At 39.7% G+C, this 19,249-nt stretch overlaps 1 protein-coding gene across 3 annotated transcripts in view; it reads right to left on the bottom strand.

Moving 5' to 3' along the window:
* FREM2 (FRAS1 related extracellular matrix 2) overlaps positions 1–19,249 on the bottom strand; it is a 157,625-nt gene that overhangs the window by 70,013 nt on the left and 68,363 nt on the right. For all 3 annotated transcript variants that reach the window (XM_068526485.1, XM_068526483.1, XM_068526484.1), the window contains exons 4-6: positions 14,957–15,187; positions 10,042–10,167; positions 8,712–8,963 (exon numbers count right to left, since the gene is read on the bottom strand). In XM_068526485.1, the coding sequence (XP_068382586.1) occupies positions 8,712–8,963; positions 10,042–10,167; positions 14,957–15,187 (609 nt within the window). The remainder of the gene's footprint in view (positions 1–8,711; positions 8,964–10,041; positions 10,168–14,956; positions 15,188–19,249) is intronic.

Genomic DNA, 19,249 nt, shown 5'->3' with positions numbered 1-19,249 from the left:
CTTAGCACACCTGTTATTGTTATCATATATAATAGTTATAGTTACAATAACTATATATTATACTTATTATTACATGACATATACGATATCTATGGAGCCCTGAAAAATAGAGACATGAGTAAGTTTAATACTGCAAACAGTATGATCCTATTCAATACTGTAACCTTAATATCTTAGAACTACCCTAGCAGACAACATATCTGCAAGTTTACATTCCATGAATTTGAGAGCTTATTTCTGGGTGAACTGTCCCTATGTCCTGGCACAGTCCCCTGTGCTCACTCTCTGGTGAGCCATAAGGTCATTCTTCAATGTAAGTTACACAAAACGGTAAGCTGTTCTCATAAAGAACTCTGGAGCCTTTGCCTTTTCTGGTAATAGCGGTGAATGTTTTCATGCGACTGGCAGCAGAGATTCAAGTGGCTGCTTGCCAAGCTCGTGTGTGTGCAGAGGAACAAAGCTCTGAATGCCTTTCCTGCTGTGGGCGGTATACTGTATCAACAGTTTCAAAGAGATCAGTTCACAACAGCATAGCAGCAAGTTCCTTTAGAGCCGGTGACCATAACAGGTTGAGTCAAATGTACCCCATTGCTAATGAACCCACTCCAGCGGCCTCGGACCCTTGCTTACTTGCCTTTATTTTAATTTGTGTCCCTGTACCCCAGCCCCACGTGGAGCTGTTCCCTATTAACAGCTGGCCTGCCGGGCTCTGAGTTAAGCCAGGTCCAGAATTAAGAAGAGAGGACAGGGGGTTGGGACCCTGTGGGTCCTCCCAAGGCCAAGCCTGGGAAGTCTCCCTTCTCTCTCCCCTCCGATTCATATTTAGTGAATGACTCACTCATTCACATTCACCAATGCTCTTTTTCTTCCTACCCTCTCCCCTTCACGAGTTTGTTAAAAATGAATTAATCCTGTAATTTCGCAAGCCCTCTCCTGAAACCATTACAATTAAAAAAAAAATGATGTGAAGTGACTCTATATCATAAAATGGTTTATGTTTAACCCAATGGAAGTACAGAATGAGGGAACTAAACCACACTATTTTAGTTGTAAGTTATTTTAAGAACCCGTTTGTTTTAAAGGCCTAAAGGTGCACTTGTTATCTGACAACTCCAATAATATACTTCATTTTGTATACTTCCACAATTTTCTTGTAATATAACCAGTGACACTTAATTACTATTTGCAACTAACAGCCAAAACAACCTGCACGTTAACATTTAGTAGAAATATATTCTAATAACCTTTCATTATTGAACTCGGCATATTTGAACAGAATTTCTCATCTTCTCTCAGCTTCCTTTCCCCAGACTGGTTCTCTCTCTTAACTTCCTGTTAATGAATGGTTCCTCCATTCCTTGAACCTGTCAAGCACACACGTTTTTAGATACATATTTTTAAACTTCCCTCCTTACATGAGGTCCAAGTCTCAGCAGGTTTTACTCTCAGCAGCAGGTTGTTTCCTTTCCAGTCCCAACGTCCTCACCCTACAGGCCCACTTCCCTCTTTGGTTCCTGTTCTGTTCACTTACACTGCTATCGAATTAATAACCTCCAAACATCGCTCTGATTATGGCACTCTTTTGTCCAGAAACTTCTGGGTGCTCCCTACGAAGTAAACTCAGAACTTCTTATCTCATTCAACGGCATCCACAATGTGTTTCCAACCCATTTTTCCAGACTGAACTGCCAATGACTCCCACCCTTTCTTTAGTTGAGCTAGTTTTTAAAGTGCTCTCATATAGATGCTATTTGGTCCTCATGAAGATTCTGTAAAATAAGAAATTCAGGTGATGATATACTCAAATGAGGAAAACAGGTACAAGTAGACAAGTGGATTGGTGAAGATTCCTTGACTAGAAAGCAGCAAAAATGCATCCACAGGGCTTCCCTGGGGGCGCAGTGGTTGAGAATCTGCCTGCTAATGCAGGGCACACGGGTTCGAGCCCTGGTCTGGGAAGATCCCGCATGCCGCGGAGCAACTGGGCCCGTGAGCCACAACTGCTGAGCCTGCGCGTCTGGAGCCTGTGCTCCGCAACAAGAGGGGCCGCAATGGTGAGAGGCCCGCGCACCGTGATGAAGAGTGGCCCCCGCTTGCCGCAGCTGGAGGAAGCCCTCGCACAGAAACGAAGACCCAACACAGCCCAATAAATAAATAAATAAATAAATAAATAAATAATAATTAAAGGTGCTAAAAAATAACATGTAAAAAAAAAAAGCTTTAAAAAAAAAAAAAAAGGCATCCACAGCCCAGATCTCCTAACACCTAATCCTGGAAGCTGGGCAATGAGCCTTTCTCAGAAAAGGCAACGTGGCCAAATTGGATTGCCCTCTGCCCCCATGTCTTTCTCTCCCTCCTGCTTTCACGCATGCGATCTTGGAATACTTTGCCTTATTCTCCATTCACCTAAATCCTTTCCATCTGTTAAAGCCTTTATCTGTCCCTCCTCTTGACTCACAGAGTGATCATACAGTTGCTTTTAATCACACTCTGCCTTCTTCTGTCTGCTTTGTGGTGCTTCAAATTATTACTGAAATAAATTATTCTCCTTTAACCTTTTACGTACTTAGTTGTTTTTTTTTTCCCCAAATAGATTTTAAGCTTTCTGAGATCCCGGCCCATGTCTTAAACGTCTTTATAATCCCCACCTGTTACACTTAGTAAGTGCACAATAAATATTTGCTCTGTGTGGGGTATGTGAGATTACATTTTTTTTTTAAATGCAAGACATTTCATATGTTTTCCTTTATCTTATTTTTGTTTTCAAAGGGTGTAATATCTACATCATTCAACTAGTATTCTTCCCATGTGGAAAAATGGATATAATCTATATTATTCAGCGAATTCTTGCAATGCCTCCCCACAGACCAGAAACTCATTAAACATCCATTAGCTTTCCCTGAATCCTTAGCATTATCAACTACATTAAGTAGTCTGTTAAGGGCTTCAATGCATTAATATTCTGAGCAGTCAGAAACTCATTTTTCCATTTCTTGATTTTTTTAATATTGTTCTAACCCAAGCATACCAAATGCAGAATGTAACTTTGTTTTGTCAAGTTGTTAGTTTAACTGAGTTTGGCCTTCCTTACAAAGACTGGCCTGGCATTATTTAATTGGAGTTTACACAAATGCAAATAATAGTATTCAAGAATAAAAAGAATGTTGACCAAGCCTTTCAGCTCAGTACAAATGCATAAAACCTATTTCACCCACACACCATACCATGATGTATTTTTCTAGCACTAGAAATGCTTTCTTCTCTATGGTACTCCTGCTGTTGAGAAAGCTTTTCTGATGTCAGGAAGCTTTTGAATGGCACTGAATTGAGTTACATTTACTACAGGGCTCACCATGCTATGCTGCCTTTTACGTGTCTCTGGTTTATATCTACTAGCATGGTAATTTTTCTAGGGGGGGGTCAAGGAAGGCAGCCACTTTAGTGAACACCCCTGCGGGTGGGCACACAAAAGCAGAAAATGGATTCAGCTTAAGTGTTCCTTAATTCACTTCCAAAGACTGACAGCAAAGATTAGTGAAATACTGTTAGCACTGACTTGATACTCTTCCTAAGGAACAAATGCTGTAGTATTAAATCGTAACCTTTACTGAAGTACTGAGGACTGAAGACATTGATGTTCAGGATATCTGCACAAAATGACAGCACTGATCTTGTGTCAGCATGTTGTTCATGTGTAAGTCTCTTCCAGACACAGTGAAGAGTTCAGCGGTTTCTTAAAGATGTAATACAGATTTAATCAGGACATATTTCTGTCCTTTGAGCCCCTGCTCTACTCTCATATAATTAAGAGTACAGAGAAAACCTTTGGTCCCAGCTGAGATTTTCAAACATTTGCACCTAAGAAAAGTGACTTTCCGTCCAGGTGTTGGTCCTTCACTCTGCAGCCACAGAAATGGTATCCTATAATTTCACTGAGGAATAATCTGGCTTTGGAGAATCAATTCCTTTTTTAAAAATTCAGATTGCTTTGAGTTACAAAGTTATAAAGGATTTGTTTCTTTTTAGTCCGGGAACATTTGGTCGGTGGACTCGTCATCTGGTATGCCCATTACCACAGAAACGGAGACAGCAATCAGAGCAAAGTGTTGGAAAGTCATGCAGGATATTTCACTCAGATTGTGTAGCAGGCTTAAATATTTTCCCTACTCCAATTACATAAAATTTTAGTGACTGAACAATTGGCCACCTTCAGAAACAACACCCCTCCCTTGACCAATGTTGACCTATACTTGGATTATTCTTTTCTAGATTCTATGACAATCGTATCTCTTCAGTTATGTCATTAGGTATGACATATTTTAATCCCTTTGATGAATTTCAGGATTCATTATAGCCTAGTGGAGAAGCACATCAAATCTTAAATAGACCTAAATTTAGGACATATATCCAACACTTTGCGTCTGTGTGACATTAAGCAATTTTCTTAGCCTCTGTAAGTCTAATTTTTCCATCAATCAAATGGAGAAGATACCTTATTTTGAGATTTAACTGGATAATTCATGTAAAGTCCTTTGTACGTAGTAAGTGTTCAAATGTGACAACTGTTAGTAACTGCATTATTGCACCTGAATGAAATTTGACTTTCTCCCCATTAACCTGGGCATTCTTTCTTTCCATGATGAACTGGTGAAAGTCTGCATAGACAGTACTTTATGTGTAGCAGTACTGTTTTCGCTTATAAACTATGTACATTGTAAGATTTCAACTTCTAAAATGAAAAAATATAGGAAAAATTAGTAAAATATAGGTAATACAGGTAAACTCCTCATTTTACTCCTGGACACTGAGGTTCAGAGACATTAATAAAAGTTGACCCCAAAGCTCATAAGATATGAAGTATTCCAACAAAGATGATCACAAAGCAAATTTCTCTAAAATAAGTTTTAGGTTTACCTTTCCTGTTATTTAAAAAACAAGTGAAATAGTTGCATGTTGAAAAAAAATCCCCCAAATAGCTCCCCCAAAGCTTGGAATAGCAAGAGGAATTAAGAGAATGTCCTAGCTTGCTGCACGTTAGACATTACAGATTAAAAATGTTTGACAGCACTTAGACACTGAAACATGTTTGACCCTTAGATTCTTTTCAGCACTTTCTTTGCTGGGATTGTCATACCCTTATACTAACTACCTTTCTCTTCACTCTTTCCCATCTCTGCTTAACATTCGTGAAATGTGCCCCTTTTAAAAAAATATGAAAATCAAATAAAATCTGTCCATATCGTAAGTCATATGAGGGCCATTTTTGCATGTCCTCTTAAGCCATCTTATCCTCTTGCATGACTTTTATTATTATCAATAGCGATAACATGTAATTTAATGTCTCTAGTGCATAACTCTGTCCTGATCTCCAGACCTATATCTCCGTTTGCCTACTCCATATCCAGCACTTTGAAGTCATGCAGCCTTTTCAAACTAACACGTCCTAAATGAACTCACTGTTTTGTCCCTACACCAGTTCTACTTTCTGTCTTGTCTGTCTCAGTGAACTGCACCACTCTTAACCCAACTGCCCTGTTGGAAACGAAGCTATCATTCTTTGGGCTCTTCGTCCTCTAGCCTTTCACGCCAGTCAATTACCACGTCGTGTCCATTCTTGCTCGGCACTATCTCCTGGATGCTCCCTGGTCTCTTCATCCTCATACAACCACCCTGTTCGAGCCGCCATCACCTATCACCCATACTTCTCCAACAGCCTTCAGAGCAGTTCAATCTAGTCTTTGCATTTTAGCTACGGCAGAGTAATACCTCAAAAATGCAAATCTGATTTTGTCACTCTCCTTATAACCTGCTGGTAGTTTCTGATTTCTATTTCAGTAATAAAACACAACTTCTTTACATGGCTACCCAATCCTATCAGATTAACTCCTTGCCCAGCCAAATTCTTCTTTGTTATTCACTCCTTTGAGCTGCAGATTTGTGCTCTATCCAAGCTTTCAGTTCCCTGAAAGCATCACATGCGTTCAGCCTTTGCACTTGTGGACACACTTTCCTTCTCTCTTTGCCGGGTTACTCTGATATTGTCCTCAAATTTCAGCTAGGAAATCATGTTTTCAAAGAAGCTCTTCCTGAAAGAGAAAGCTGTTCTTTCCTCAGCAGAGCACTTATTACATTTATTTTATGCTTGCCTGTTCACTTATCTGTGTACCCCCCAGAGTCTGAAAAGTCCATGAGTTCAGAGCTCGTGTCCCCTTGTAGCTATTGCACTGAGAAATATGTGAGTACAGAGGTGCTTCACTCATATTTTTAATGAATAGATGTATGAATGAGTGTATTTTTGATTCTTAAAAAAATCTTTGCTGAAGAAAGGAATAAATATTTATTAAACTGCAATGTGACACTATCCAGAGATTCCATCTCTTGATTTACTCCACTAGGGGATCTTTGAAGTGGCAAGTTTCTTCTTCCAAAGCTAAATTTGTGCTGTACTTTATTAAGTTAAAATTTAACATTGTGAATTTATTTAAAGTAGAGGATACCACTGTATTTGCTTATAGTTAATGGTGTACTTTCTGGTGAAGTTTTATGTTTGTGAGTCTGTTCAATGTACATTTGCCTTGTTCCCTTCATTACAATGAAAGCTTTCTGAGGGTAGGGGTTATTTATTTGCTTTGTTTTATTTTATCCTTAGAAAACTTGTGGTGCTTCCCACAACGTAAGACGTTAGTGAGACCTGAGTGATTAAAAAATAAAATAAAACGTTAGAAGTGGAAGGGAAAGGACAAATGGGAGAAAACAGAGAGGTATACACAGGACTTCTGATCTATTAAACGGGGGCTGGGTGATTGCTGGTAACATTCCTGACAAACACCTGGTCCAGTGTTTGCATGGTACTCTAATGCCTTAAAATCAAAGCCTGTGGCATCCAAATTCCCCAGTCCTCTTCTGGGGTGAAAAGCTTCTAAGAGCTTTGGCTACCCCACTCCTAATACCTCTTTAGCTGTCTACACCAGGGAATTGTAATGCTCAAATGAAACACTGATACTAATAAAGCATTTAACAAATATTATGTAGTAGTAGATACTGTACCTATGGTTCCACAAACTTGTCACCACTAGGCACTTGTTCTAGAGGCAGACTGACAGTATGGAAAGGTCATATATGGGGCTCCGATAATCCTAACTTTGCCACGTACTGGCTTTGTAAATTCAAGTCAATCACTTGGCCTCTCTCAGCCTTGTCATATGTAAAAAAATGACATCACCCTTTACTCTTGAAAAGATCTAGCAATGTACAAGTGAAAATGCCTGGCACTTAATAAATAATAGTTTCTTTCTGAACCTTTATTTTTTTCCCATGTGCATCTTGTAACAATCCATATGGAAAAAATTTTTTGCCAACAAAAGAAACTGAACCAAAGTAATCATTAAATGTATTTTCTATTTTAAAATTAAACCTCTATCTTTCTATCTATATTAATAAAAACCGAGGATATCTAGATAGCAGATAGGTGTTTAGGGTGGACTATTAATTCTGTTCTGACTGACATTCAAAATATTGGCTTCTTCTCTGAGATCAACTGAATTTAAAATAAAATTTCTGTATATTTAAATACAAAATAGAATTTCCTATTAAATTAGTCAACTAAAGCTACCGGACATTACCTAAGTTTAAGGTAGAAGTAAGACTTTCTTCAAATCCCTCTTGATAAAATCATTTCTAATTTTCATTACTTTTCAGTAAAAAACAGACATTATTATATATTTCACAGGATTGTTAGGAGGACAATGTACAAAGGACCCAGCGCTGGGCTTGGAACAGAGTATAAGCTCACAAGGCACATTAAAGCCTTTTTAACTTAACTATCACTTAAACATCAAAGCACTTCCCGGGTAGGTAATTTTTAACTTCCTGAGTTTTCAGATTATTTCGAATGACAGTCTTCTGACTCTCCTGCAGTTTGTGAACCAAAAGATTCATCCAGCGAGTTTGTTCCTCTTTTTATCTACCATGAGGAAAATTCAAGAGGGACAGAAAAATATTCAAGTCCTGGGGTCCTATCTCTCAGTTTACCGCTCTCACTTTCATTACAAGATTATTCACAGTCTTTCTTATTGTTCTCTCTTTTCTCACAAGAAAGGACAAACTGTTTTTTGAACTGTGATGACTAAGGCCCTTTTCCTCCTTTTTCTGCTCAGAAACAGGGATTATTTCATGGTAATTAGGTTTCCCTCAGGAAGAGCAGTCTAGGATAAACCCTCCCCCTTTTGGGAAGCCTGTTGGACTCAATTTTCCATATATTTATTACCTTCCTCGTTCGTTTAATAGCCTCGTCTGATGGGTTTCTTTGTTAAACGAGTTTAAACACAGAGATTAAAGTTACAAAACAGAAGCTTTTGCAATCAAAGCAAAACAAACAAACAAACAAAAAGATAAATTGTGTATTAAAATTGCTTCAATTCTTCACCAGGAAATTTTTAAAGTTTAATCACCTAATGATAAATGGTGCTGTAAAAGAAACTGTACACAGGAGAAAACACATAGGTGTGACTTTGCCCTTTGAAAACACTAAATCATGAAAGACAAATTGATTGATGCAGCCAACTTAGAATCTTAATCGCACTATAAAATCAAGCATAAGATAAATGTGCATGTGAAAATTCTTTTGCACTCTCATCTTTCTGTTCAGAAGGTGGTGCCTGATGTTGGTGCGCCTGGTAGGAGGAATAATTTTCGGGTAAATTAGTACTTACCATCGTCTTTGTCAGGGATGATTGTAACCTGAGCCCCTGGGAACTCTGATCCAATTCTCCCACCCATCGGCATACTCAGGAGAACGTGGAATGTTTCCTTCTCTTCGTACAAGGAGTCGTCAATTATAACGACCCGGCACATTTTTTCCCGCTCGTCTTTGTCAAAGCGGATAACACTGGTGTGGTCCTCGGGCCGGGATATGTAATCAGAATAGGACAGCACTGATGTTGGCACAGTTCCTCTTGCCGTTCCTGGAAACAGAGAGAATCCAAAAGGGGTTTATGTAGAACATACTACAAGGGTACCTCCAGAAACGATTATTTTCATATGCAGCATTTTCATGGTCCATCATATCTATGAACACCCTTGGAAACTGCAATATCTCCTCCATACTGTGCTAGCGTCATGAGTCACCTTTATAATGGTCTCCAACATCTGACAAATAGTACATTTCAAGTGTTTTCTCCTCTGCTTCCTGCCAGTGGTCTTTTAAAACAACACAATAATACAGAATAATAGCTTAGTATTCAAATGCTTACTGCGTGAAGGCAAAGTGCCAAGCGCTCTACATGCATTACTTCCGTAATCCTCTTAACCACTCTATTGGGCTTTACACGTTTGGTAACTGAGGTTTACAGAAGTCCGACCACTTGTTCTGGGACCCAGAGCTCAAGGTTGATCCTGAAATTTGCATTTTGACCGCTATTCTTTACTGCCTTTCAACTCACATATGTTAATGAAAATTTTAATGGAAGTCTGCAGTGTCAACTGCATTTATGACCTTTTCTTTTACATTCTTAGAAAAGTCTACCTGTTTCCTAGAAAGGTGTTTAGTATATTAATGAGTATTATGTATTAATTTTAATTCTGTATTGCATAAAATCACCTTTCAGAGGGTGCTTACTCAATGAGCAAAACAAATGTTTTGAAACGTGGTTGCTACGAGTTTCAGACCAGTTTGAAATTAGTTTCTTTTCCTTGGGTATGCATTTCTTTGCCTCTTTTTTTGTTGTTGTTTTTAACAATAACCCCCTTCTACTTGAGCAGGCTTGAGCGGGAGAGGGGAGCTTCAACTTCTTACAACCCCAAAGGCCTTGAGTATTAAAGCAACCAAATGAATCAGAAATGTTTTCAATAAGCAGCAGAGTCCTTCCAGGTCCTCAAAGGTGCCATAGTGAAGGAAGACATCCGCATGCATGCTTTTTTCCTATTTGAAAACTGGACTAGTAAAGTATAACTTTCGTGGCATAATGTTATGGCTCCAACATGTTAAAGAGGCTTATTTATATCTTTGCGGGGACATTTTAGTTCATTCGCAAACCGAGCTACCTTGCCGCGTATAACAGATCACCATCAACTCCTGGCTCACATCTCCACTTCTCCTGATGGGAATGAGCAGTTCACCAATGTCCTCCTCGATGGAGTATTCAGACTGGGGGATGAATACAGTTGATTCTAAGGAGAAAACACAATTGTTTTTGTCTGAGCATCTTACATATGACATAATCCTGTGCAAATTAATTGCTCTCATGATTGATAATTTCCCCTGGCATATTCTTTTAGAATAGCGCAGTGTGAGGGGAAGGAGGGAAGACAGGGGAGAAGAAGCAGGTATAGAGTGTGTAGGCTCCGGGCTAGTGAATTCTTAACCTAGAAATAAAATCCAACATTGCTTTTATCTCCAGTAATTGCTTTTTTTTTTTCTAAATTAATAAGTGCTGCTGACACACTTCCTTTAAATCCAACTTTGTTCTCTCGGGGAAGATCACCACCTTCTGATGGAGTAGTTGACTTTTAGACTCAGAAGAGACCTCAGAAGTCATCTTGTTTCACCTCTTACTTTGATGAGGAAACTTGGACCCACAGAGTTTATTTGTCAAGGGCTCTTACTGGTCGAGTCAGGATTACAACTCAGATCTTGTAATGTCCACTCTATTATTTTTTTTTTTTACCCCAAACGTGTTCCTTTTGAATGATTAATGATTAAAAGTACATACAATGGGGCTTCCCTGGTGGCGCAGTGGTTGAGAATCCGCCTGCCAATGCAGGGTACAAGGGCTCAAGCCCTGGCCCGGGAAGATCCCACATGCCGCGGAGCAACAGAGCCCGTGCGCCACAACTACTGCGCCTGCGCTACAGAGCCCGCGAGGCACAACTACTGCGCCTGCGCTCTAGAGCCCGCGAGCCACAACTACTGCGCCTGCGCTCTAGAGCCCGCGAGCCACAACTACTGCGCCTGCGCTCTAGAGCCCGCGAGCCACAACTACGGAAGCCCGCGTGCCTAGAGCCCGTGCTCCGCAACAAGAGAAGCCACCGCAAGGAGAAGCCCACGCACCGCAACGGGGAGTAGCCCGCGCTCGCCACAACTACACAAAGCACGCACGGAGCAAGGAAGACCCAACAAAGCCAAAACTAAAAAAAAAAAAAAAAAAAAAAAATCTATAGATAAAAAAAAAAAGTACATACAATAGATTATTACTCAGCCATAAAAAGAAACGAAATTGAGTTATTTGTAGTGAGGTGGATGGACCTAGAGACTGTCATACAGAGTGAGATAAGTCAGAAAGAGAAAAACAAATGCTGTATGCTAACACATGTATGTGGAATCTAAAAAAAAAAATGGTTCTGATGAACCTAGGGGCAGGACAGGAATAACGTAGAGAATGGACTTGAGGACACAGGGATGGGGAAGGGTAAGCTGAGACGAAGTGAGAGAGTGGCGTGGACATATATACACTACCAAATGTAAAATAGATAGCTAGTGGGAAGCAGCCGCATAGCACAGGGAGATCAGCTTGGTGCTCTGTGACCACCTAGAGGGGTGGGATAGGGAGGGTGGGAGGGAGACGCAAGAGGGAGGAGATACGGGGATATATGTATATATATAGCTGATTCACTTTGTTATACAGCAGAAACTAACACACCTTTGTAAAGCAATTATACTCCAATAAAGATGTTAAAAAATAAATAAATAAAATAAAAAAATAAAAGTATAATAATGCATTGTTTGACACTTGGTGTTTTTGTTTGTTTACTGTGTTTTAAACAGCAGTCCCTTTAGAATTTAGAAATCTATGTATCACTGTAAGGGACACATCTGTGGTTTCCCTCCTCCTCTAGAGGAATAACAATAGCACAGAGTATACATTATATTTATATAATACTATGAGTCTCAATGATTCATTTTTAAGGTAGCGCAAAGGTACACTAAATAATAAAAATGGCATAATTAAATTGTTGAAAATCACGGTTAAATGTAAAACTACATTTAGTTCAATAGAACGTTTAGTTCAACAGTTTGACAGGATAACCCTCAAATAGATACTTTGGAAGTTGCTTAGGAGTCTGTTTCACTCGAAGTCCCACACACACACGGAAAATGCTTCATGATTATTTTTAAAACAGTAAGCCACACTGCTTTGGATGATTATAAAAGACGCTGGAATAGTGGACGCTGGCCGTCAAGGTCCACGATCCACCCCTCTCCACCCTGCCCTGTGCTCCAGGGGCCGACTAATGAGAACCACGTCAAAGGTTTCCCTTGTGCTGTGGCTCTGGCTGAGTCAGCCAGAGGGCAGCGCAGGCAGGACTTGGAGGGCGAGAGCAACGTGGGATCAGCATTCATCCCCCTGGCTCCCCTCAAGGTTCCAGAGCTGGCTGTACCCCACCAAGTAAAGGTCATCGTGCCCACTGGCCGCCCTAGCTCGCTCACTGGTCCAGCTAACTTCTCCTTCCCTTTCCCCCGAGGCCTAGAGGTGGTGATGGTACCCGCTCTTACCAGCCTTGGGGCACTTAACTGAACCTGGTGGTTTCCCAATTCTCGCCCTCATCTTTGCAAAAGTCATGTTATTAAATTATTTTAAATTTGCTAATTTTGAATGTGCCACTTGTTTTCTCCTGGGACTCTGACTGATACAGCAATTGAAAAAATGGCACCATTAAAAAAAATCTGTGGATGTAAGATTTTATAACAAATTATTCATTTATCAAACATTGATTGGATGACTTCTACTTGCCAGACACTGAACCAGGCACAGGAGTCATGGAGGTAAACAAAATCCCTGGTCTTACGGAGTTTTCTTTCTAGTTGGGGGTGGGGAGGAGGAAGAAAATAAACATATATTCAAGAAAATATATAGTATGCCAGGAGGTGACAAATGATATGAAGAAGACGGAGTGTGCCGGCGGGGATGCAGTGGGGCAGGGCGGGTGGAGGGTGGAGGGAGGGCTGGGGCATGGTATGTGCCACGGCAGGTCTGTATTATACAGGAAAGTGTCTGTGATAGAGTTACATTTGAGCTGAGATTGCAAGGTGGTAATGAGACATCCTATGTGCGTAACTTAGGGAAGATAATTCCTGGCAAAGGGAATGAACAAGTGTATATACTTCAGGCCAGGTATATGCAAGGAATGGCCAGGACGCCAGTGTGGTTTGATGGTCTGAGTAAACTGGGAAAGGAGGAGAGGACAGAACATGGGCCGGTGAAGTGATGATGAGTGGGGGTGAGTGGATCACATGGAGCTTTCAGGACCACTGGCAGGGCTTTGGCTTTTACTCAGAGCAAGATACTGTGAAAATAAACAAAGACCACGCAGTGGGATGAAACAAGCAAAGGCTATTTATTCAGCCACCATCACTTGTATTTGGCTGAGACCCAAAGGCAGGCAGAGGAGTGGGAAAGTTTTACAGTGGAATAAAACTTAACTGTTACCGGGCTTCCCTGGTGGCGCAGTGGTTGAGAATCTGCCTGCCAATGCAGGGGACACGGGTTCGAGCCCTGGTCTGGGAAGATCCCACATGCCACGGAGCGGCTGGGCCCGTGAGCCACAACTACTGAGCCTGCGCGTCTGGAGCCTGTGCTCCGCAACAAGAGAGGCCGCGATAGTAAGAGGCCCGCGCACCGCGATGAAGAGTGGCCCCCGCTCGCCGCAACTAGAGAAAGCCCTCGCACAGAAACGAAGACCCAACACAGCCATATAAATAAATAAATAAATAAACCCAAAGTTTAAAAAAAAAAAAAAAAAGAAATGGCTTCAAACAAACTGTAACTAATGGGCCAGTTTATATGTATTAAAGCTGTCATGGGCTTGTTCAAAAGAGAGAAAAGCTTTATTATGCTAGCACTTACCCCAAACTCAGGACTAGAAGAAAATTTAATTGTTTATTCCTAAGATAATGCAGATAAAATTAAATGTAATTAAATGCTAATGAACATTTCAGTTCTGTTCTTTAACGGAAATGACAAACATAACTGAAGTTCATATTCAACTAAAGGCAGAGATGTTAGTTAAACAAACAGAGCCAGAGCTCCGGTTCTCTTATCCTCTCTCCTTAATTATGCTCAGTTGTTAAACCCAGAGATTTCCTCATATGTCTCCGTTTCACGTACTCAGTAGATTGTATCTTCACAGAACATTTAAGAGTTTTCTGACTAACGAAATAAGTAGGCTGGCGGTTTAAAAGAAAGTCACGTCTGTCTTCTGACAGGATTTTAGCTTTAGAGGAGGCTCACCAAGCTTTGTATAAATGCCAGCCCTCAAAAAGCCAATTCAACCTTTTTTTTTTTTTCCCTGGCTGCATTGAGACAAGTCAAGACTGGAGGAGTATGGCAGGGGAGGGAAAGGTCAATTTACACTCAAATCAGTGAGGTTCATTTTAACCAACATCAGCCAAGGGTGTGCATTGACAAGAAAACATGATCTAATAGAAATTAAGAGCAGTGGTGCAAGATATTTTTCACCAAGGAGAGGGGGTGGGTTGGTGGGTATTATGTAACAAATGTGGAAACATATGGCAGAATGAAAAGTTTTGGCTGGTGAATATATGAAGAAATTTGAATAAAGTGCTACATGGAGAACAAATTAATCCCCAAATGGTCTAATTCTTAAAGCATTTGTTTAAAGGACATTTCAAAACACATTTAAAAGACTTTAAAAAGTCATGAAATAATTCTAGAAAAATGAGATGAGCGACGTCGGTTCTAAAGGATAAAATTATAATAAGAGAAAGAACATATTAATAATCCTATGTATATTTGTAGTTCATTGACTTGAAAAAATATAGCTTCCTTTCATTAATTTTTGGGTTCTCTCTCCCATCAGCATATCTGAGAATACTGAACCATTCATCTAGAAAGTTCTCTCTATGGAAAATCCAAACATTGAATTTAAAACCTCCTTTATAAGGTGTTTTGTCATAAAAACCCAACAGTGACAACAGCAGTGAGTTGATGGTAGCTCTTACCATCTCCTGGGTCCACGATCTCCACTGTGGTCACTGCAGGGAATTCCAGGGCAGCCAGCACGGGCTCTGAGAGAACCACCTGGAAGGTCTCGGACTGCTCGTGTTGCCCATCACTCAGGATCCGCACTCTCCACGTGGCCCGGGTCTGGCCTGGGTTGAACTGCACTTGTTTCTGTGCTTTGCCCTTGAAGTCTTTGTCTTTTTTTGCAGTCCCATCTCTTGAGCCAATACCTTCACAGAAACACAATATCATTTCCTTTGTTTCATTTTCAACTAGGCCATTAAGGTTTTCCTTGTTGTTAACTTTTTGTGTGTCACTGTATCCTGCAGTGCAAAGTAAGTCCTGCTTTGATTCCATGAAATGGATAATTGGGTATGGGTCTTACAATAAAAGTGTTCTACTGTAGGTGTTAAGCAGTCCATGATTCTGTTCTACTCTTGCCCCATTATGGTTTTGCTGTATATTCTTTGAGCTAAGTTTGTGTTAGAACCACTTGTAAAACAGGACCGAGGAAATTGATGCTCACATTCTGAAATAGTCTCACACCCACAAATTCGTACAATCTAAAAACTCTTCACATTTACTTTTTTGCATGGGTTGTATTGCATGTGTTATATTTTAAAAACTTAAGAAAAATTCTCTAACTAGAAAATATAAGCCAACAAGAGACTCTGTGAGTCAAAGGATTCTTTGATAATCTAAGCTGTAAATGGCCAAGCATAATAATAAAAAAATTATAATATTCTCTAAACATTTAACAGAACTAGGACCCTTAAAAAATCTAATTCAGTGTCTGTCAACATGACTATTGCCCGGTTTTTCTTTCTGGAGCACTCCAGAATTCCACGAAGCCACGTGAAGAGAATTGGAGAGCTAAATATATATGGTTATCATGAGCAGTACTCTGTTGGTTCACTCAAGGTCCATTTCAGTTAGCTGGGAAGGTTAAAGGATCCCTGAGTCTCTAAGTACATTACAAGAGCATCTTTATTTGCCATTACTATGCCACATACTCAAACCATAAGATATATTACCTGTAAAGCAATGAGTAAGAGTCAACAAATTCAACATCAGAGAAAAATTACAAAATTGCAGTTAGTACTTGTTCTAGTATATTTTCAAGTACTGAATCAGAACCTCTTAATGATACAAGTTAATAGATTAATTTTCAAATATATTCCTTTAAACATTGGCATTTTCAGAGAAGTTGGTAGATTTAAAAAGAGAAAAATAAAATCTTGTGCCTATTAGAATTAAAAAGTCTGAAAATAAAATCTTTGCACCATTTCTCACTTAACTGAAAAAAATTATCTTATTTTCATAAAATGCCCTTTTGTTCTTCAAACTAGAAATGAAACTGGACTAAGTAAGATCCATTCAACCACAAATGTTCATTGGGTGCCTACTATGAGCCAGACAGAGCAGATAAAACCTCTGTCCTGTGGTGCCTATGAAAGATTAATTTGTTTTTTCTTTCAGGTTCTCATTAGTTATCTACTTTATACCTAGAATCAACAGTGTATATATGTCAATCCCAATCTCCCAATTCATCCCACCCTGCAAGATTAATTTGAATATTTATTTCTCCATCTGAATATATCACTGTTTGTTTCATCTTAAAATGAAGATAAATATTTCACTAAACTATTTCTGTCTTATAGATCTCAGAAATATTCCATACTTTCAATAGGAGGTGAAGCATAATTTACTGAATGGCAAGAGAAAAAAGGGCACAGAACCAGGAATTTCAGCACTACGGATCTTGTTGAGCGTTGCAGACTTCCTGTTAAGCTCTCTGGTTCCTAATGCTCACAGAGCGGCTGTCAACACCTCTTGGATCCACCACAATTCACTGCCAAGGTGATGATGAAAGGAATCATTCTCTCTGACGTTCCAGCACACACGCGGCTCATTGACCCATTTATCCCTAGTGGTACGACCAGCAAAAGAATCTATTACTTGGCCTCTGATAGCTACTGCCCACTTTTCTGATTTGTTTTGTTTCATCAACAATGCATTATTTTCCTGGAGATTCAAAAGGCAGTGAAAAACCAAAAGGACTCCGTATAATACAAGGAATGTCCACTAGTTCCAACTAGTCATACTTCTAACTGATAATCAAATCATCCAACCTAAATAAAAAATAAGTTGCAAAGCCAAATCTCAGTTGTTACTGTAATTTTGTGGTGGATTTTGAAAGAGATTCCCAACTGAATGTGAAGTATAAATAGACAATATCATTGATTCGTCAGGTGAAGAGGAATGGACTTCTATTTTATGAAAAAGATTGCTGTCTTAAGCTGTTTGATATGCTTCTCAAACATGAGAAAACAACGAAGGGCATGTCGTCTTTTTTAAAAGGTACAATAAGACCAAGATGGAATGTTAAATTTACCTGGGGTCAAAAATAAAGATTCCCTTTTCATAATTAACACATAGTACCTATTCTAAGTGCAGGGCTAGTCTACCTTGTTACTAAAAGTGTGGTCCATGGGCCAGCAGCATGGACCAGATCTGGGCACTTGTTAGAAACGCAGAATTTCAAACCCAACCCCAGACCTACTCAATCAGAACCAACATCTTAGCAAGATCCCCATGTAAGTCTTAACGCACATTAAGATCTGAGGGTGGGTAGATACATACTAAATACATCATACCTCCATGAGGCACTCGTACATAGGTGCCCAATTTTAATAAAGGATGAAGAAATGGTGTATAGATTGTGAAGGAGACAGATTAGTTCATACTTCAATGTGGTAGACAAGACAGTCACACACTCAATGTTCGAAAATTTTCCTCTTACTTGGAGATACAAATATTCAGCTAGTAAACCATACATATTACAAAAATTTTATTACATGGGGCAAAAAGAATTCTGGAAATTAAAAGGCTTATAAATTGGGCTTAAATTTATGCTTCTTTTTTCAAAGATAATTATTAAACAAAACATATTACTTTGATTTACTAAATGAAACCACAATTGCATCTTTTCCTGTGGCATGGAAAAATGGTATGGGGCTTAAGCAAGGTACTTTGGAATGAGAGGTTAGACTTCAATCCTACCTCTGCCACATAGCGGCTATGAAATCATAGGCAAGTTAACTTCCTCGGTTGCAGAGGATTTAAGAAGTGCTGTGGGGTGGTAGTTAAGAGAATCTGCCCTGGAGCCAAATCTCACTTCTGGCCTTAGTAGCTATGTAACTTTGGGGATATGACAACCTTTCTCTTTCCTTACCTGTATAACGGGGGATATAATGACCCACTTTTCTTGGGGTTGACTACGTGAGGTGTTGAGAACCAGGGCTGGCCTGTAATAATAACTCAATAAATGAGCTATCGTTATAATCACCTCACGGTTCATTACCTAACACAGCGTCTGGCACGTAGCAAGCACTCAAGAAAATACTAGGTGAGTTAGTGAATAAAAGATTGTAAAGAGGGCTTCCCTGTTGGCGCAGTGATTAAGAATCCGTGTGCCAGTGCAGGGGACACAGGTTCGAGCCCTGGTCCGGGAAAATCTCACATGCCGCGGAGCAACTAAGCCCGTGCGCCACAACTACTGAGTCTGCGCTCTAGAGCCCGCGAGCCACAACTACTGAGCCCGCGCACCTAGAGCCCGTGCTCCGCAACAAGAGAAGCCACCGCAATGAGAAGCCCGCGCACCACAACAAAGAGTAGCCCCTGCTCACTGCAACTAGAGAAAGCCCGTGTGCAGCAAAAAAGATCCAACTCAGCCAAAAATAAATAAATAAATTTATTAAAAAAATAAAAAATAAAAATAAAAAAGATTGTAAAGAGTAAAAGAGATGGGTAAAGTACTTAATGTGCTTAGTGGAATATCTTGCATTTAATGCATGTTCAGTAACTGGGAGCAATAAGATCTTTGAAACTGAAATTTTTTTTGTGAGATGCAAATACATATTTAATTTATTATTGGGTTATAATGGTTATAAAATGAACAATTATCTCTGAGAAAATACATATACAAAATTCATGATTTATTAACTGTGTGCCTGAAGGTAAATGATATTCTGTCTTTAGCTATAATACAAACTATCTAATTCTAAACCTCCATACATGAAATTGGAGGTTGTAGGGGAACAGTAATACAAAACATATCCATTGCAGAACTTCTACAGGGCTACCCTTTGCTTTAACCTGACTTTTCCATTCCCAGTCCTAGCATGAATTCTATTACCATCTTCAATGATTGATGGGTATGGGCCACACACGGAAGTCTTTCCAACTTTCTATCACCCCGGGTTACTAAGTAACCTTGTGAGGTTAACCAA

The sequence above is a fragment of the Eschrichtius robustus genome, chromosome 18 (assembly GCF_028021215.1).
Source record: "Eschrichtius robustus isolate mEscRob2 chromosome 18, mEscRob2.pri, whole genome shotgun sequence".
Lineage (NCBI taxonomy): Eukaryota > Metazoa > Chordata > Mammalia > Artiodactyla > Eschrichtiidae > Eschrichtius > Eschrichtius robustus.
The sequence above is the reverse complement of the archived record's forward strand: the minus strand, read 5'-3'. Positions and strand labels throughout refer to the sequence as shown.